The 14226-nt window shown below is 38.4% G+C and overlaps 1 protein-coding gene across 1 annotated transcript; it reads left to right on the top strand.

Annotated features, from left to right (window-relative positions):
- The first annotated feature begins 3067 nt into the window (after nt 1–3067).
- On the top strand, nt 3068–13005 carry LOC311089491 (uncharacterized protein). Its single transcript, XM_084124214.1, has 13 exons — nt 3068–3534; nt 4547–4612; nt 4827–4916; nt 5739–5813; nt 6030–6119; nt 6964–7038; nt 7255–7344; nt 8069–8137; nt 8813–8927; nt 9023–9093; nt 9181–9400; nt 10948–11094; nt 12922–13005. The coding sequence occupies exons 1-13, from the start codon at nt 3442–3444 to the stop codon at nt 12954–12956; spliced, it is 1236 nt and encodes a 411-aa protein (XP_083980340.1). The 5' UTR covers nt 3068–3441; the 3' UTR covers nt 12957–13005.
- The last annotated feature ends 1221 nt before the right edge of the window (nt 13006–14226 follow it).

Here is a 14226-nt window from a genome sequence, read left to right as displayed (position 1 = left end):
GTTAAAAACCTACTTTTGCGAACTAGTCCTAGGTTTTTCGCACGATTGGAACCAGACCAGTCTAGGACAATTCTCTGGACTCTCTAGATCAAAAACTATCAAAAAAAAGTTGAACTTTTGCATTTGGATGGCTGTAATAGGGTCATTTATAAAATGGGCGTAGCAAAATACACTAAAAAGCCTATAAATCCTAAATGAAAACTCAGAACCTCACAAAAATTGGTGAGCATATGTGACATAACATCATTAACAAGCATGCCAAATTTTATGGAGATCGGACTATAGGTGGCGCTATAACTGTTAAAAAGCTTTAAAACCATATATTTCCTATGGTACATTGCCTGTATTGGCTGTAAATGGTCTTTTCCATCTATTATGTCAGTGGTTACATGCTTGCTAAATAAAACCTGATAACTTTTGATGCTTTTGTGCTTAAAAACCCTTAAAGGCCTTAATAGCTTGAACCCCGATAAATGCTGCTTGCAGCTTTAATTATTATTATTATTATTATTCCGCCGTAAAACGCATCGTGCAGCCCAAACCGTAAGAGCTGGAACTTTGAAACTTTGACAGATGGTAGTACAAAAATCGAGGAAAGGTTCAGAGATTATGACCCCGATTGGCCCATAGGTGGCGCTATAACAACCAAAAGCGCGAAACTGCTCATAACTCCTAGACCGTATGTCGTAGACTCAAGTGTCTTATATCATTGGAAAGCTGGACGCCTGACGAACAAAATGTATATCTCCGATTTCATTTCCGCCATGATAGATTTTCCGCCATTTTGAATTTTGTCAAAAATCTACTTTTGCGAACTAGTCCCTGGTTTTTTGCCCGATTGGAACCAAACTAGTGCAGAAATGTTCTCTGGAGACTGAATATCAATAATTATCGAAAAAAAGTGGAAATTTCGATTCACGGTCGCTAAGGGGCGCCAAAACGTACGTTGTGGGAGGGGCCTATTTTACTAAAATGGCTATAACTCCCGATGTAAATGAGGTATCTTCACCAAACTTGGTACACATGTGTATGAGCTTACTCTGGGGTCACAGTAAAAAAATCGCGACGATTGGCCTCATGGTGGCGCTATAAAATGAAAAAAACATAAAACAGGCTATAACCACCTGACCGTTAGTCCGATTGACTTGAAAATTGGTATGCAGTGTCTTGGTCCAAGGTGCCATGTATGTGTATGAGGACATTGGCGTATCTCAAAAAACATGGCCGCCATCGGCCAACGAAGTTTGAGCACCTATTAGACAAGGTTAACGGAGGCCGATCGGAACGAAACTCAATGCGCATGTTCGGCTCATGGCCCTAAAGGTCTGTAAGAATTTTGAAAGAAATCGGCCACTAGTTGGCGCTAACGAGTTTTACGGCTCTGTAATCACGTGGTGTTACAAATATCCACACAATATGCATATCATTTGATAGATCTCCTCATCCTGAACAACTTTGCCTCAAGAACCATTGCTGTCAATCAAACTGTTCATTAATTATTCATTAATATGTTAAAAACCTACTTTTGCGAACTAGTCCTAGGTTTTTTGCCCGATCGGAACCAGACCAGTCTAGGACAATTCTCTGGACTCTCTAGATCAATAATTATCAAAAAAAAGTTGAACTTTTGCATTTGGATGGCTGTAATAGGGTAATTTATAAAATGGGCGTGTCAAAATACATTAAAAAGCCTATAAATCCTAAATAAAAACTCAGAACTTCACAAAAATTGGTCAGCATATGTGACATAACATCATTAACAAGCATGAAAAATTCTATGGAGATCGGACGATAGGTGGCGCTATAACTGTTAAAAAGCTTTAAAATCATATATTTCCTATGGTAAACTGCCTGTATTGGCTGTAAATGGTCTTTTCCATCTCTGATCATATAATTTTCATATCATAATGTTCAAAACTAGTGCAATACAATTCTCTGGACTCACTAGATCAATAATTGTCAGAAAAAGTTGAACTACTTCATTTGGATAGCTATAATAGGTTCACTTCAAAATCTGGCCTTTACCAAGTGTCCCCGAAAGCCTATATCTCTTTAATCAATGCTCAGACCTTCTTAAAAACAAGTCAGAACGTGTGAAATATCACCCTGAACAAGCATGAAAATTTTCAGACAGATCGGACAAAATTTGCCTCTATAACAGTTAAAAAGGTGAAAATGATATGAATTAATGGCATGTTAAGCCAATAAGTGGTATTTTACTGCCCCCTGCTGTTTAAAATAGTCATTTTCTCATATTGGTATTGGTATCAGCCATGGTAAATCATGATAAATGATGGTGTGTGTGTGTGTGTGTGTGTGTGTGTGTGTGTGTGTGTGTGTGTGTGTGTGTGTGTGTGTGTGTGTGTGTGTGTGTGTGTGTGTGGTACAAATATAACAAAGGTTTTTTTTTCCAACATGAAAACAAACATAACAGAGTGCTAGTGCACAAACAATAACCAACAATGATAATAGATGAGAGGGGAACTTAAATACACAGATCAAGACAAGGACAACAGGTGACGGTTATGATGATGAGGAGCAAGTGATGATGAGGAGGGTGATGAGGAGCAGGTGCAGGTGATGACGACAGATGGTGAATGTGATGAAGACAGAAGGTGAATGTGATGAAGGTGAATGTGACACCAATATCACTGAAACATTTGTGTGTGTGTGTGTGTGTGTGTGTGTGTGTGTGTGTGTGTAGCATTATTGTGTGTAGCATATGTAGCAAGTATGCATTATTGAGTTAACATGGAAACACTGGTTTGCTTTAGTGCAGAAAACTGGTCAAAATCATGAGGTTTAAAGTGAAAGTGAGCCAATAAGTGGTCTTCTACTGCCCTCTGCTGGCCATTCTACTTATTAATTAAATTTTTCCACATGTGCTTGCATTTATACTTGAATACACACTAAAAATCACTTATATAGCAATAACTATTATAACACAATCATATTTTGTCAGTGTTAATCACTTTATTTGCACTGACACTTCAAATAATTGCTAGTAATGTGGTAAATCATGGTAAATCATGGTTAACTATGCTGTGTGTGTGTGTGTGTGTGTGTGTGTGTGTGTGTGTGTGTGTTGGTATATGTGGTTTACATGGACAACACGCCAGACATTTCACCTGGGCTCCACGGACCTAAGGGTAATACGGGGACTATGCCAAGGTCCTCGTAAATCAAAGAGTGTAACTGCATTTGTTAGTGTCTGAACAACATATATTCTCTTTTTCTTTGAAAGTCCTCATTTACCACTTGACCTGATTTTGAGTGTATCCCAGTGTATAGAACAGCGACCCCACAGCTGGGTTTTATATTGCAGTTTCATACACATTTCTGATACACACGGTGCATTTTGGCGGGCCGTCTTGTGATTGGCTGGTTTGCGCATGTGGGCGGTAACAAACGGAAGTCGACGGGAAGCTCCGCCCACAGCACATGGCCCAGCTGTCGCTAATTAAATACCTAATGGACCACACCTCGGAAGTGTCAGCTCGACGTCGTTGGATTTACTGGATTAAATACATACAGGTAATAATTATATTTATAAATATAGTTGCATTTTTGCATTAAGTGTTTCTTATTTGCAAGAAATTGTAACTTGTAACTTACAATTACTGTAAAATGCTATATATTTACCACAATGTTAGCTGAGCTAGCTTGAGTGGCTATCAACATGTCCTGCTCATTAAGCCTCAGGCTAAAGAGGTGGAGGACAGCAGGTAGAGATGAGGACAGAAGTAACATTGCCAGCAAGTCAAATTTGGTAGTTTTGTTTTTAAAATGAAAGCTAGCTAGGTTAAGTTGAGCTTGTGGCTACCGCATGGCTTAATGAGCAAGGCGTAGCTAGTTAAAGCCTTAACTTTTATTACAGACATTGTGTTTGTTTTATAGAATTAAATACTTTCTTAGTAGCCCACATTATTTTTTTTAAATATGAAGTTGCAGTGACACAGGAAGGCTGTTATATCATTAATATGAGTACTTTCAGGCCATTAAATAAATGTAATGTGTTTATGATGTTCTGTTAGTGTACTAAACCTGTAAGATAAATTAATTGGTACCTAGTAACCAACCACAATGATCAATATACAAAACATGAGGGGCAACAGACCTGACAAGTATCTTGTGCAGTGTGTAGAGTGTTATATATATATATATATATATATATAAAACAGTGTTTTTATCTTCTTGACTTCATTTAATTAACTTTGTGAAATTGTTAGTTCTCATATAAGAAATGCTTTAACCATAGAACATTTCACATACCAAAATACTGTACATTTTCCATCTAGCTTCAGGTGGAACATGATTTTTATAGCTTTTGTTAGCACCACCTAACCACACCATAGATGATACTGACCATTACAGAATGTTAGAACAAAAACAATGAAGTCATCAAATGCTGTGTTCATCAGAGTGTAGTTTTCATAATCCACGGTCTACTATAAATATATATATATATATATATATATATATATGTATAATAATATTATTATTATTATTATTATTATTATTATTATATATTTTTTCCTTTTTACAGGGCCTTGATGATGAAATGGCCCCAAAGATGTGTGGCACCACAAATCCCCCTTCCACAACTGAAGAGGTATGTCCTCACAAAAGATAGATTTTTATTAATATCTTGCTCTTGATTGTTAATATCAGAGAAGTTGTCAGTGAGTTTTAAAGCAAGGTTTTCCTCTGTCTTTGTCAACAGTAGAATGGTTTCTTTTTTTACTCAGACGTCAAATGTCCTCTCTAGTGTCACGCTCCCAGGACTTTCTCTTTATTGTCCTTTGTCTCTGTTTCATCTTCTACAGCTGACCACTGAGAGCAAGTGCACCCATACAGCCGTCAGCCACCCGAATCAGACTAGTCCAGAGCTCAGCCCACTCACCAAGGTTGGAGAGGTAAATTAAATCTCATGTACAACTTATTTGTGGCAAAATGTTAAATCTGCCAACCTATTTCAATGTGTGTGTGTGTGTGTGTGTGTAGTTGCCTGAGTAGAACATGCTTTATGTGGACAGTCGCCTGAGCAGAACATGCTTTATGTGGACAGTCGCCTGAGTAGAACATGCTTTATGTGGACAATGGAATGGAAGGACATTTGTCTAAATGTGCCTTTTCAAGCTTCAGTCAGTATAATATCTGAGTGTATGTGTATCAAACACTGAACCCCACCCAAACATGACTTGGGAGGTCCATGCAGTTTAGAGGGTCCCGTCCCCAGAGGCATCACTTTGGTTTTTAAGAACACTTGGACTGCCTGCATTGGATCTTTATGTTGGTTTAATGTGAATGCCAAGTCGTTTGGTTACATGTAATGGAAAGGCACCCATTCAACAGCACTGACGAAAATTCATGACAAGATGTCATTTAAAAGAATCATAGCAAATCTAAGAACTATAAAAGACTAACCCCTCACTCCATGTAAAAGCTTAGTCAATTATTCTAGAAGTGCAATCATTCTACGAAGTTGGCTGACAATAGATAAACAACAAAGTAATCAAATGCTGTATTCATCAGAGTGTAGTTTTCATAGTCTACAGACTGTAGTCATGTGGCCTGTTCAGTGTCTAAAGAACCGTTTCAGAGACTACATGTTTTCCACAAAACACTCACTGAAATACAGCCATGATATCTTTTCACTGAATGCTACACAGGGAACATCTTGTCTTGAAGATATTTATTATAATTTATCTTTTTTTGTTGTTTTTTCCTTTTTAAAGGGCCTTGATGATGAAATGGCCCCAAAGATGTGTGGCACCACAAATCCCCCATCCACAACTGATGACACTGAAGAGGTATATCTTCACAAAAGATAGATTTTTATTAATATCTTGCTCTTGATTGTTAATATCAGAGAAGTTGTCAGTGAGTTTTAAAGCAAGGTTTTCCTCCGTCTTTCTGTCAACAGTAGAATGGTTTCTTTTTTTACTCAGACGTCAAATGTCCTCTCTAGTATCACGCTCCCAGGACTTTCTCTTTATTGTCCTTTGTCTCTGTTTCATCTTCTACAGCTGACCACTGAGAGCAAGTGCACCCATACAGCCGCCAGCCACCCGAATCAGACTAGTCCAGAGCTCAGCCCACTCACCAAGGTTGGAGAGGTAAATTAAATCTCATGTACAACTTATTTGTGGCAAAATGTTAAATCTGCCAACCTATTTCAATATGTGTGTGTGTATGTGTGTGTGTGTGTAGTCGCCTGAGTAGAACATGCTTTACGTGGACAGTCGCCTGAGCAGAACATGCTTTATGTGGACAGTCGCCTGAGTAGAACGTGCTTTATGTGGACAATGGAATGGAAGGACATTTGTCTAAATGTGCCTTTTCAAGCTTCAGTCAGTATAATATCTGAGTGTATGTGTATCAAACACTGAACCCCACCCAAACATGACTTGGGAGGTCCATGCAGTTTAGAGGGTCCCGTCCCCAGAGACATCACTTTGGTTTTTAAGAACACTTGGACTGCCTGCATTGGATCTTTATGTTGGTTTAATGTGAATGCTAAGTCGTTTGGTTACATGTAATGGAAAGGCACCCTATTAGTTATACTGGGCTAGAAGAAGTCAGCTCCTGACACTGAGGCTAACCACAAATTCCCCATCTACAATTTAAAAATATGAAGAAGGTATATCTTCATATAGGATATGCTTTAAATAAGCTGCATTCAAACATTCAAAGGAAAAAAACAAAAACTCAGATAATATCTACAAGGGCTAATTTCTGTACAAACCTTCAATTTCAATCTCATCCAGTGACTTCCCCTGGATGCTGCAAAGGTTTCCTTTCTCCATTTGACAAAAGCAGTTTGGAAATCTTAGCAAGTTGTGTTGTGGGAACTGGTAATCTGTAGAAGTCGCGGTGAACATGAATGTGTTCATCAGAGTGTAGTTTTCATAGTCCGTGGTCTACAATATTTTGTTTATTTGTTTTTTTTCCTTTTTACAGGGCCTTGATGATGAAATGGCCCCAAAGATGTGTGGCACCACAAATCCCCCTCCCACAACTGATGACACTGAAGAGGTATGTCCTCACAAAAGATAGATTTTTATTAATATCTTGCACTTGATTGTTAATATCAAAGACGTTGTCAGTGAGTTTTAAAGCAAGGTTTTCCTCCGTCTTTCTGTCAACAGTAGAATGGTTTATTTTTTTACTCAGACGTCAAATGTCCTCTCTAGTATCACGCTCCCAGGACTTTCTCTTTATTGTCCTTTGTCTCCGTTTCATCTTCTACAGCTGACCACTGAGAGCAAGTGCACCCATACAGCCGTCAGCCACCCGAATCAGACTAGTCCAGAGCTCAGCCCACTCACCAAGGTTGGAGAGGTAAATTAAATCTCACGTACAACTTATTTGTGGCAAAATGTTAAATCTGCCAACCTATTTCAATGTGTGTGTGTGTGTGTGTGCGTGTGTGTGTAGTTGCCTGAGTAGAACATGCTTTATGTGGACAATGGAATGGAAGGACATTTGTATAAATGTGCCTTTTCAAGCTTCAGTCAGTATAATATCTGAGTGTATGTGTATCAAACACTGAACCCCACCCAAACATGACTTGGGAGGTCCATGCAGTTTAGAGGGTCCCGTCCCCAGAGGCATCACTTTGGTTTTTAAGAACACTTGGACTGCCTGCATTGGATCTTTATGTTGGTTTAATGTGAATGCTAAGTCGTTTGGTTACATGTAATGGAAAGGCACCCTATTAGTTATACTGGGCTACAAGAAGTCAGCTCCTGGCACTGAGGCTAACCACAAATTCCCCATCTACAATTTAAAAATATGAAGAAGGTATATCTTCATATAGGAAATGCTTTAAATAAGCTGCATATAAATAAGATGCGCTATAAATAACAAAATACAATGCAATAAAAGGGTAATCATATGTATCAGGTAAATTAAATGTCACATTGGTATTGGATTTAAAATGATTAGATATCGACATGTTAATATGAAATATCTTTCTGTCCAAACTATGTGGCGTAAATATGAAATATCTTTGTCCAAACTATGTGGCATAAGTAAACACTACAATAAAAAATTTTGCCAACAGTGTCAAAAACACCGCCTTGTGTGCGCAACAGTATCCTCCTTGGACAAGTGTGTTCGTTGTGTGGGACCCGTATCTTCCTATTATTATTATTATTATTCCCTTTTCCAGAATTCACTCGACACGGTGAAGTTCTTGCTTGACGTGAAGCCCAGTCGTGACGCAAATGGAGTCAGAAAACAAAAGCCACCGGTTGAATCTTCACACACATGCGCAAACTGAATTGTGAAGCTCAATGTCCACGCTCGCCGTGGTGCTGAAGACAGTGCGCATGCTCACAGCCTGATCGAAACGTAATGTGTTTCTTGGTCCTTTAAACAGTCGTTTTACAGCTGAAGCTAAGAATCAGTGTCTACCACAAAACCAGTAAGTACACTTTCCATACAGCAAAACCTTGGTTTTACAGGAGTAACACTAACTAGAGTTACTTTGTGATACTTGGTATGCAACTTGTCATGATGCGATTTTAGTTTGGAACATCTATTTCAGTATGTGTGTATGTGTGTGTGTATGTGTGTGTGTGTGTAGTCGCCTGAGTAGAACATGCTTTATGTGGACAGTCGCCTGAGCAGAACATGCTTTATGTGGACAGTCGCCTGAGTAGAACGTGCTTTATGTGGACAATGGAATGGAAGGACATTTGTATAAATGTGCCTTTTCAAGCTTCAGTCAGTATAATATCTGAGTGTATGTGTATCAAACACTGAACCCCACCCAAACATGACTTGGGAGGTCCATGCAGTTTAGAGGGTCCCGTCCCCAGAGGCATCACTTTGGTTTTTAAGAACACTTGGACTGTGTGGGACTGTTCGTTGTGTGGGACCCGTATCTTCCTTCAAGTGGCTTGGCTATCGATGCACAGGTTAGATATTTACTGAATTAGTATAGAGTGTGTTGTGCTCTAACCACTTAAATAGACCTGCAGTGTTAACATTATTTTACTCAAATGTGTTCCAGTTTGTTCAGGGGTCTGGCATAAATCCTGCCTCAAGCAAATTAAAAGAGATGACTTTAACAGCACAGCACAGGTGAGTATCTACTAAGTGAGTGTTGAACTTGAACTGTCTATAAGATTCAATCACCATGTAAAATAATTTGCTTTCTCACCAATTCAGGCGCAGCAGTCTCCTAAGGCTTCTGATGATGAACTGCTGTCAGTTCAGGACAAAGTTCCACATCCAGCATTGGACCAAATATCATCTGATGATGCTGAGGACATGTCTGACAAGGAATACATACCTGATTCGGAGTCAGAATATTCTTTGTCATTACTTGCTAGTAAAGGAAACCTTTGCAGCATCCAGGGGAAGTCACTGGATGAGATTGAAATTGAAGGTTTGTACAGAAATTAGCCCTTGTAGATATTATCTGAGTTTTTGTTTTTTTAGATAAACATCTAGACTTGGCGTAGTCAGCATCCCTTTCCAAGAAAAAAAAAATCACCTTTCATGTCCAAGTATGAGTCAAGGACTACTATTCAGAAATATAAACTTAAGTCTACAGTATGGCTGGACAGTAATTCAAAATTATGTTTGTGTAGGTGCAGTCAAATTACTTTAAATATTAACCTAATATCATATTGTGTAATCATTTATCTTATGTGCTCATGGACCACATTAAACATAAACGCAGGTATAATAGCTCAAAACTACTCAAGTAAAAATAGTTACTTTGCAAAAAGTACAAAACCAAGTACTATCTTTTCCTTATTTGATGTGGCTATTTCAACCACAGATTTTTATGTCCAGCTATTTATGAGAGTTTTACCAGAGCTGTAAACTATTTGAGTAAATGTAATTAGCAACTGTACTTGAGTATATTTTTGGCTACTTTGTAGTTGTACTGAGTATCAAAGATATTAGCTAATTTTACTCTACTTGACTACATTTTTGAAGAAGTAAATGTACTTTTTACTCCAATACATTTGTGATGAGTAATGCAATTACAAATTACATTTTGCATGGCACCTAACTTTTCTTTATGGCAAAAACAAACTGCTGCAGAAAGTGATATTTCCATCTAAGTGGCATTGACTGAACTATATCTTGTGCGTTTTGCCCTTACTCACCCAAACTTTTCAACAAGTCTACTTTACGCGAATGCGAGTGCATTAGTAGGTGCTAAATCGCAGACGTTTGATTTAGATCAGGACTGCAGCCAGTGATGAGTCCAAAACCAGCACATCCAGTGCAATTAGACTTTGACTATTTAATTTTACTTAACAATTTTTTTTATCCACATTATTGACAAGGCCTTTTTGAAGGATATTGGTTTACGTGTGGCCTTTTTGTGCACTTGAGCTTAACTGAGACTTGAGAGTTTGTAAACGCTTAAATAGATAGTTCATCCAAAAATGAAAATTGTCATCATTTACTCACCCTCAAGTTGTTCCAAACTTGTCTTTGTTCTGCTGTACTAGTCAATGGCTGGCAAAATCTACTTGGTTACAAAATATCTATCTTTGTGTACAGCAGAACAAAGAAATGTATACAGGTTTGGAACAACTTGAGGTTGACTACATGAAGACAGAATTTTCATTTTTGGGTGAACAATCCCTTTAAGAGGCTGTTGTGTCGACCCTGATTTATTAGACTATTGAGGTGTTCAGTTTTATTTAGATTTTAGAAAATAAACATGACTTCTCATTTTACAAATCAATTGTTTCTTATTTTCACCTGCCTGTCTCAGGTGTCAAGGACTAGTGCATCTTTGAGCCTAGATTTAGTATAAGTAATACTAAAGTATTGTTAATCACTTTTACTCGTATTGGTATTGGTGACTTGTAATCGAGTAATTTATGCTGCAAGGTATCTGTCTTTTTACTCAAGTATGGTTTTCAAGTACTCTTTCCACCTCTGAGTTTTACTAATGCCATTTTCCAGATGAGATTGCGTTAAGTGATGCTGAAGACAGTGGGAGTGAATCTGATGACAGCAACACAGATCTCACCGCATCAGAGCTTGGAACTGTGGAGCCTATGGATATTGACTCTACAACCACAGAGCAAGACCATGACATGGGAGACTTTGGTATGTTAACTCAATTCATAGTCTCTGCTGATAAAATGTATTTTTTCCTGTGACAAAAGTAACTTGTTAAATTATGTTTTCAACAGGATCAGTGTCATTTGTGTTGTCCACAGTAAGTGAGTGTACCTCCCTCTGAAGGTAAGATTCAGATTCAAGAGGTTTATTGTCTATGCACAGAAGAAACACACTGGTTTATACCCTACAATGAAATTCTTACTTTGCCCAACTCCCTTAAAGGGATACTTCACCATTTTTTCATATTAAACCATTATTCCCTTAACTAAGATGAGTTGATGCATACCTCTCTCGTCTCAGTGCGTGCACTTAATCGCTCTGGCGCGCGGCGACAGTTTGATAGCACTTAGCTTAGCCCAGTTCATTCATTAGGGACCAAACAGAAATGAAGCTAGAAGCGACCAAACACCTCCACATTTTCCCTATTTAAATACAGTTACACGACCAAGTATGGTGACACAAAATAAAACGTGGCGCTTTTCTAAGCGGGTAAAAAGGATAACTATAATGTATGGCGGAATAGCACTTCGACTCGCGCAGTAAAAAGTCACGTTGGTTCTACTGACAGAAGTGAGAGGGAGAGGATTTTTCAAGTGTGACTTTTTACTGCGCCGAGTCGAAGTGCTATTGAGTCCCAAGTGCTATTCCGCCATACATTATAGGTATCCTTTTTACCCGCTTAGAAAAGCGCCACGTTTTATTTTGTGTCACCATACTTGGTTGTGTAACTACTCGACTTACTGTATTTAAATAGGGAAAACGTGGAGGTGTTTGGTCGCTTCTAGCTTCATCTCTGTTTGGTCCCTAATGAATGAACTGGGCTAAGCTAAGTGCTATCAAAGTGCCGCCGCGTGCCAGAGCGATTGAGTGCACGCACTGAGACGAGAGAGGTATGTATCAACTCGTCTTAGTTAAGGGAATAACAGTTTAATATGAAAAAACAGTGAAGTATCCCTTTAACAGAAGGATTATTATGCACGTCTTTGTGATGTTTTCAACTATCAAAATGCAAGAGTAATCTTAAAGAAAGAGATATGAATAAATAGCCCTAAATTTAACTGTACTGCATTTGTACAAGACATCTTGTCTGCAAGGGAGCATATACACTTACTTTATTATCAGGAAATGTATACTGAATTTGAGATAAAAGTAAAGTTACCTCCTTCTCTTCACATGTTCTCTTGATTGCCCATGAGTACGTTCTATTAATTCTCTTTTTGGCAAGTTGGTTAAAAGACTAAAAATAAATTGGTCTGGATGACTGAGACACAACATGCCACAAAATCTGGAAGATTAAGAGGTTAAAAGTAGTATTAAGCTGATTGTTACGTACAGTTTCAATTTCAAGACTAAACTTTCAGACCAAGTTCCAACACTATTTAGCTAACCTTATGAAATCAGATTTAAACTGAGAATCAGACCTTAAACCCCATAGTCTTGGTTTCATTTAAAATACAGTGTGTTGAAGTACAATGCCAAAATTACTTAAGACATGTTACTAATTGTAGTATTACTTACTGTTAATTTAGTTACGAATTAATTCAAATAGCAAAAGGTTTGGCCACATAAATAGATGAACAGCAAAGACATTCTAAAAATACACTCCATATTGTCCACACTCTAATGTGGGTTAATAAAGTTGGTGAAATCACATCGAGTGAGACACCAACTGATACCCAGAGTGAATTAAGAAAAGTAAACTGCAATTTCTTGTCAACTGTGGCATTAACTGAACTCATGTTTTGATGGCTTCAACTGGACAACACATTTTGTTTGTGATTTATATTCTTTTTTTGTTTGCCTATCTTCCAGGGAATTATGCTGATGAGGAACATGGATCCAGATGAGTGGCGAAGAAAGTGTGGTCTAAGGCTGAGGTCGCCGCAGTAATGCGACAGTTCAAAGGTCATATAAGCATGGGAAAACTGGCCACCAAAACTGAATGCAGTCACTGCAAACTGGTGGAAGACCCCGTGTTGGCACAAAGAACAGTGCAAAATATAAGGGACTTTGTACGAAATAGAGGAATAGCTGCACAGAGGCAGTCAGAAAAAAAAAGATTTAAATACACTGACAATTGTGGTGGTGTTTCTATGTTTGTGTTAAAGGAACACGCCAACCTTTTGGGACTTTAGCTTATTCACCGTATCCCCCAGAGTTAGATAAGTCCACACACACCCTTCTCATCTCCGTGCGGCCTGTAACTCTGTCTGACGCACCCACCGCTAGCCTAGCTTAGCACAAACACTGGAGGTAAACGGCTCCAGCTAGCATACTGCTCCCAATAAGTGACAGAATAACGCCAACATTCTCCTATTTACATGTTGTGATTTGTATAGTCACTGTGTGTACGAATAACAAGGTCACATGATACACAGCCGTCTTCTAACCGTATACATACTGGGAACTATATTCTCATAGATTTTACTATATAGAAGGCGAAGCACTGCTGGCTGGAGTGATTAGCGCAACCCTCTGAGCGAACTCTCTGCTCCTCACCACGGGCTTCTCAGGTCCTGCGAGCAAATCCCTCCGCCCAAGTAGCAGTGCTTCGTCTTCTGAGAATATAGTTCCCAGTGTGTGTACGGTTAGAAGATGTCCATGTCTCATGTGACCTTGTTATTTGTACATGCTGTGACTATACACATCACAACATGTAAATAGGAAAATGTTGGCGTTATTTTGTCACTTATTGGGAGCAGTATGCTAGCTGGAGCCGTTTACCTCCAGTCTTTGTGCTAAGCTAGGCTAGCGGTGGGTGCGTCAGACAGAGTTACGGCACGCACGGAGATGAGAAGGGTGTGTGTGGACTCATCTAACTCTGGGGGATACGGCGAATAAGCTTAAGACCCAAAAGTCCAAAGTCACAAAAGCAAACTGTTAAACAGTTTTTAGTTTTTTTTATATTTTATTTATTTTTTGTTATGAGCAACCATGGGTATTTTGAAGTTGGGTAAGAATAACTTATTTGATTAAATAAACTTAATTTAATTTAATTAATCAATCAACAATTCTATTGATCAGCATTACCAAACGTGGACGTTTTACACTAGAAACAAACATTGATGTATTATTTTAATTGAATACTGTGAAGCTGCTTTGATACAATCTGTAATG

This window comes from Abramis brama (assembly GCF_963993115.1).
Source record: "Abramis brama genome assembly, chromosome: 9".
NCBI classification, from domain to species: Eukaryota; Metazoa; Chordata; class Actinopteri; order Cypriniformes; family Leuciscidae; genus Abramis; species Abramis brama.
This window is presented reverse-complemented; position numbering and strand designations above follow the sequence as displayed.

Excerpts from the sequence above, each read along its gene's own strand:
- LOC311089491 (XM_084124214.1), top strand. The coding sequence starts at position 3,442 with ATGGCCCAGCTGTCGCTAATTAAATACCTAATGGACCACACCTCGGAA. Across the intron at positions 4,917-5,738 it reads CACTCACCAAGGTTGGAGAG|GGCCTTGATGATGAAATGGC; the intron begins GTAAATTAAATC and ends TCCTTTTTAAAG. Across the intron at positions 9,094-9,180 it reads ACTTTAACAGCACAGCACAG|GCGCAGCAGTCTCCTAAGGC; the intron begins GTGAGTATCTAC and ends TCACCAATTCAG.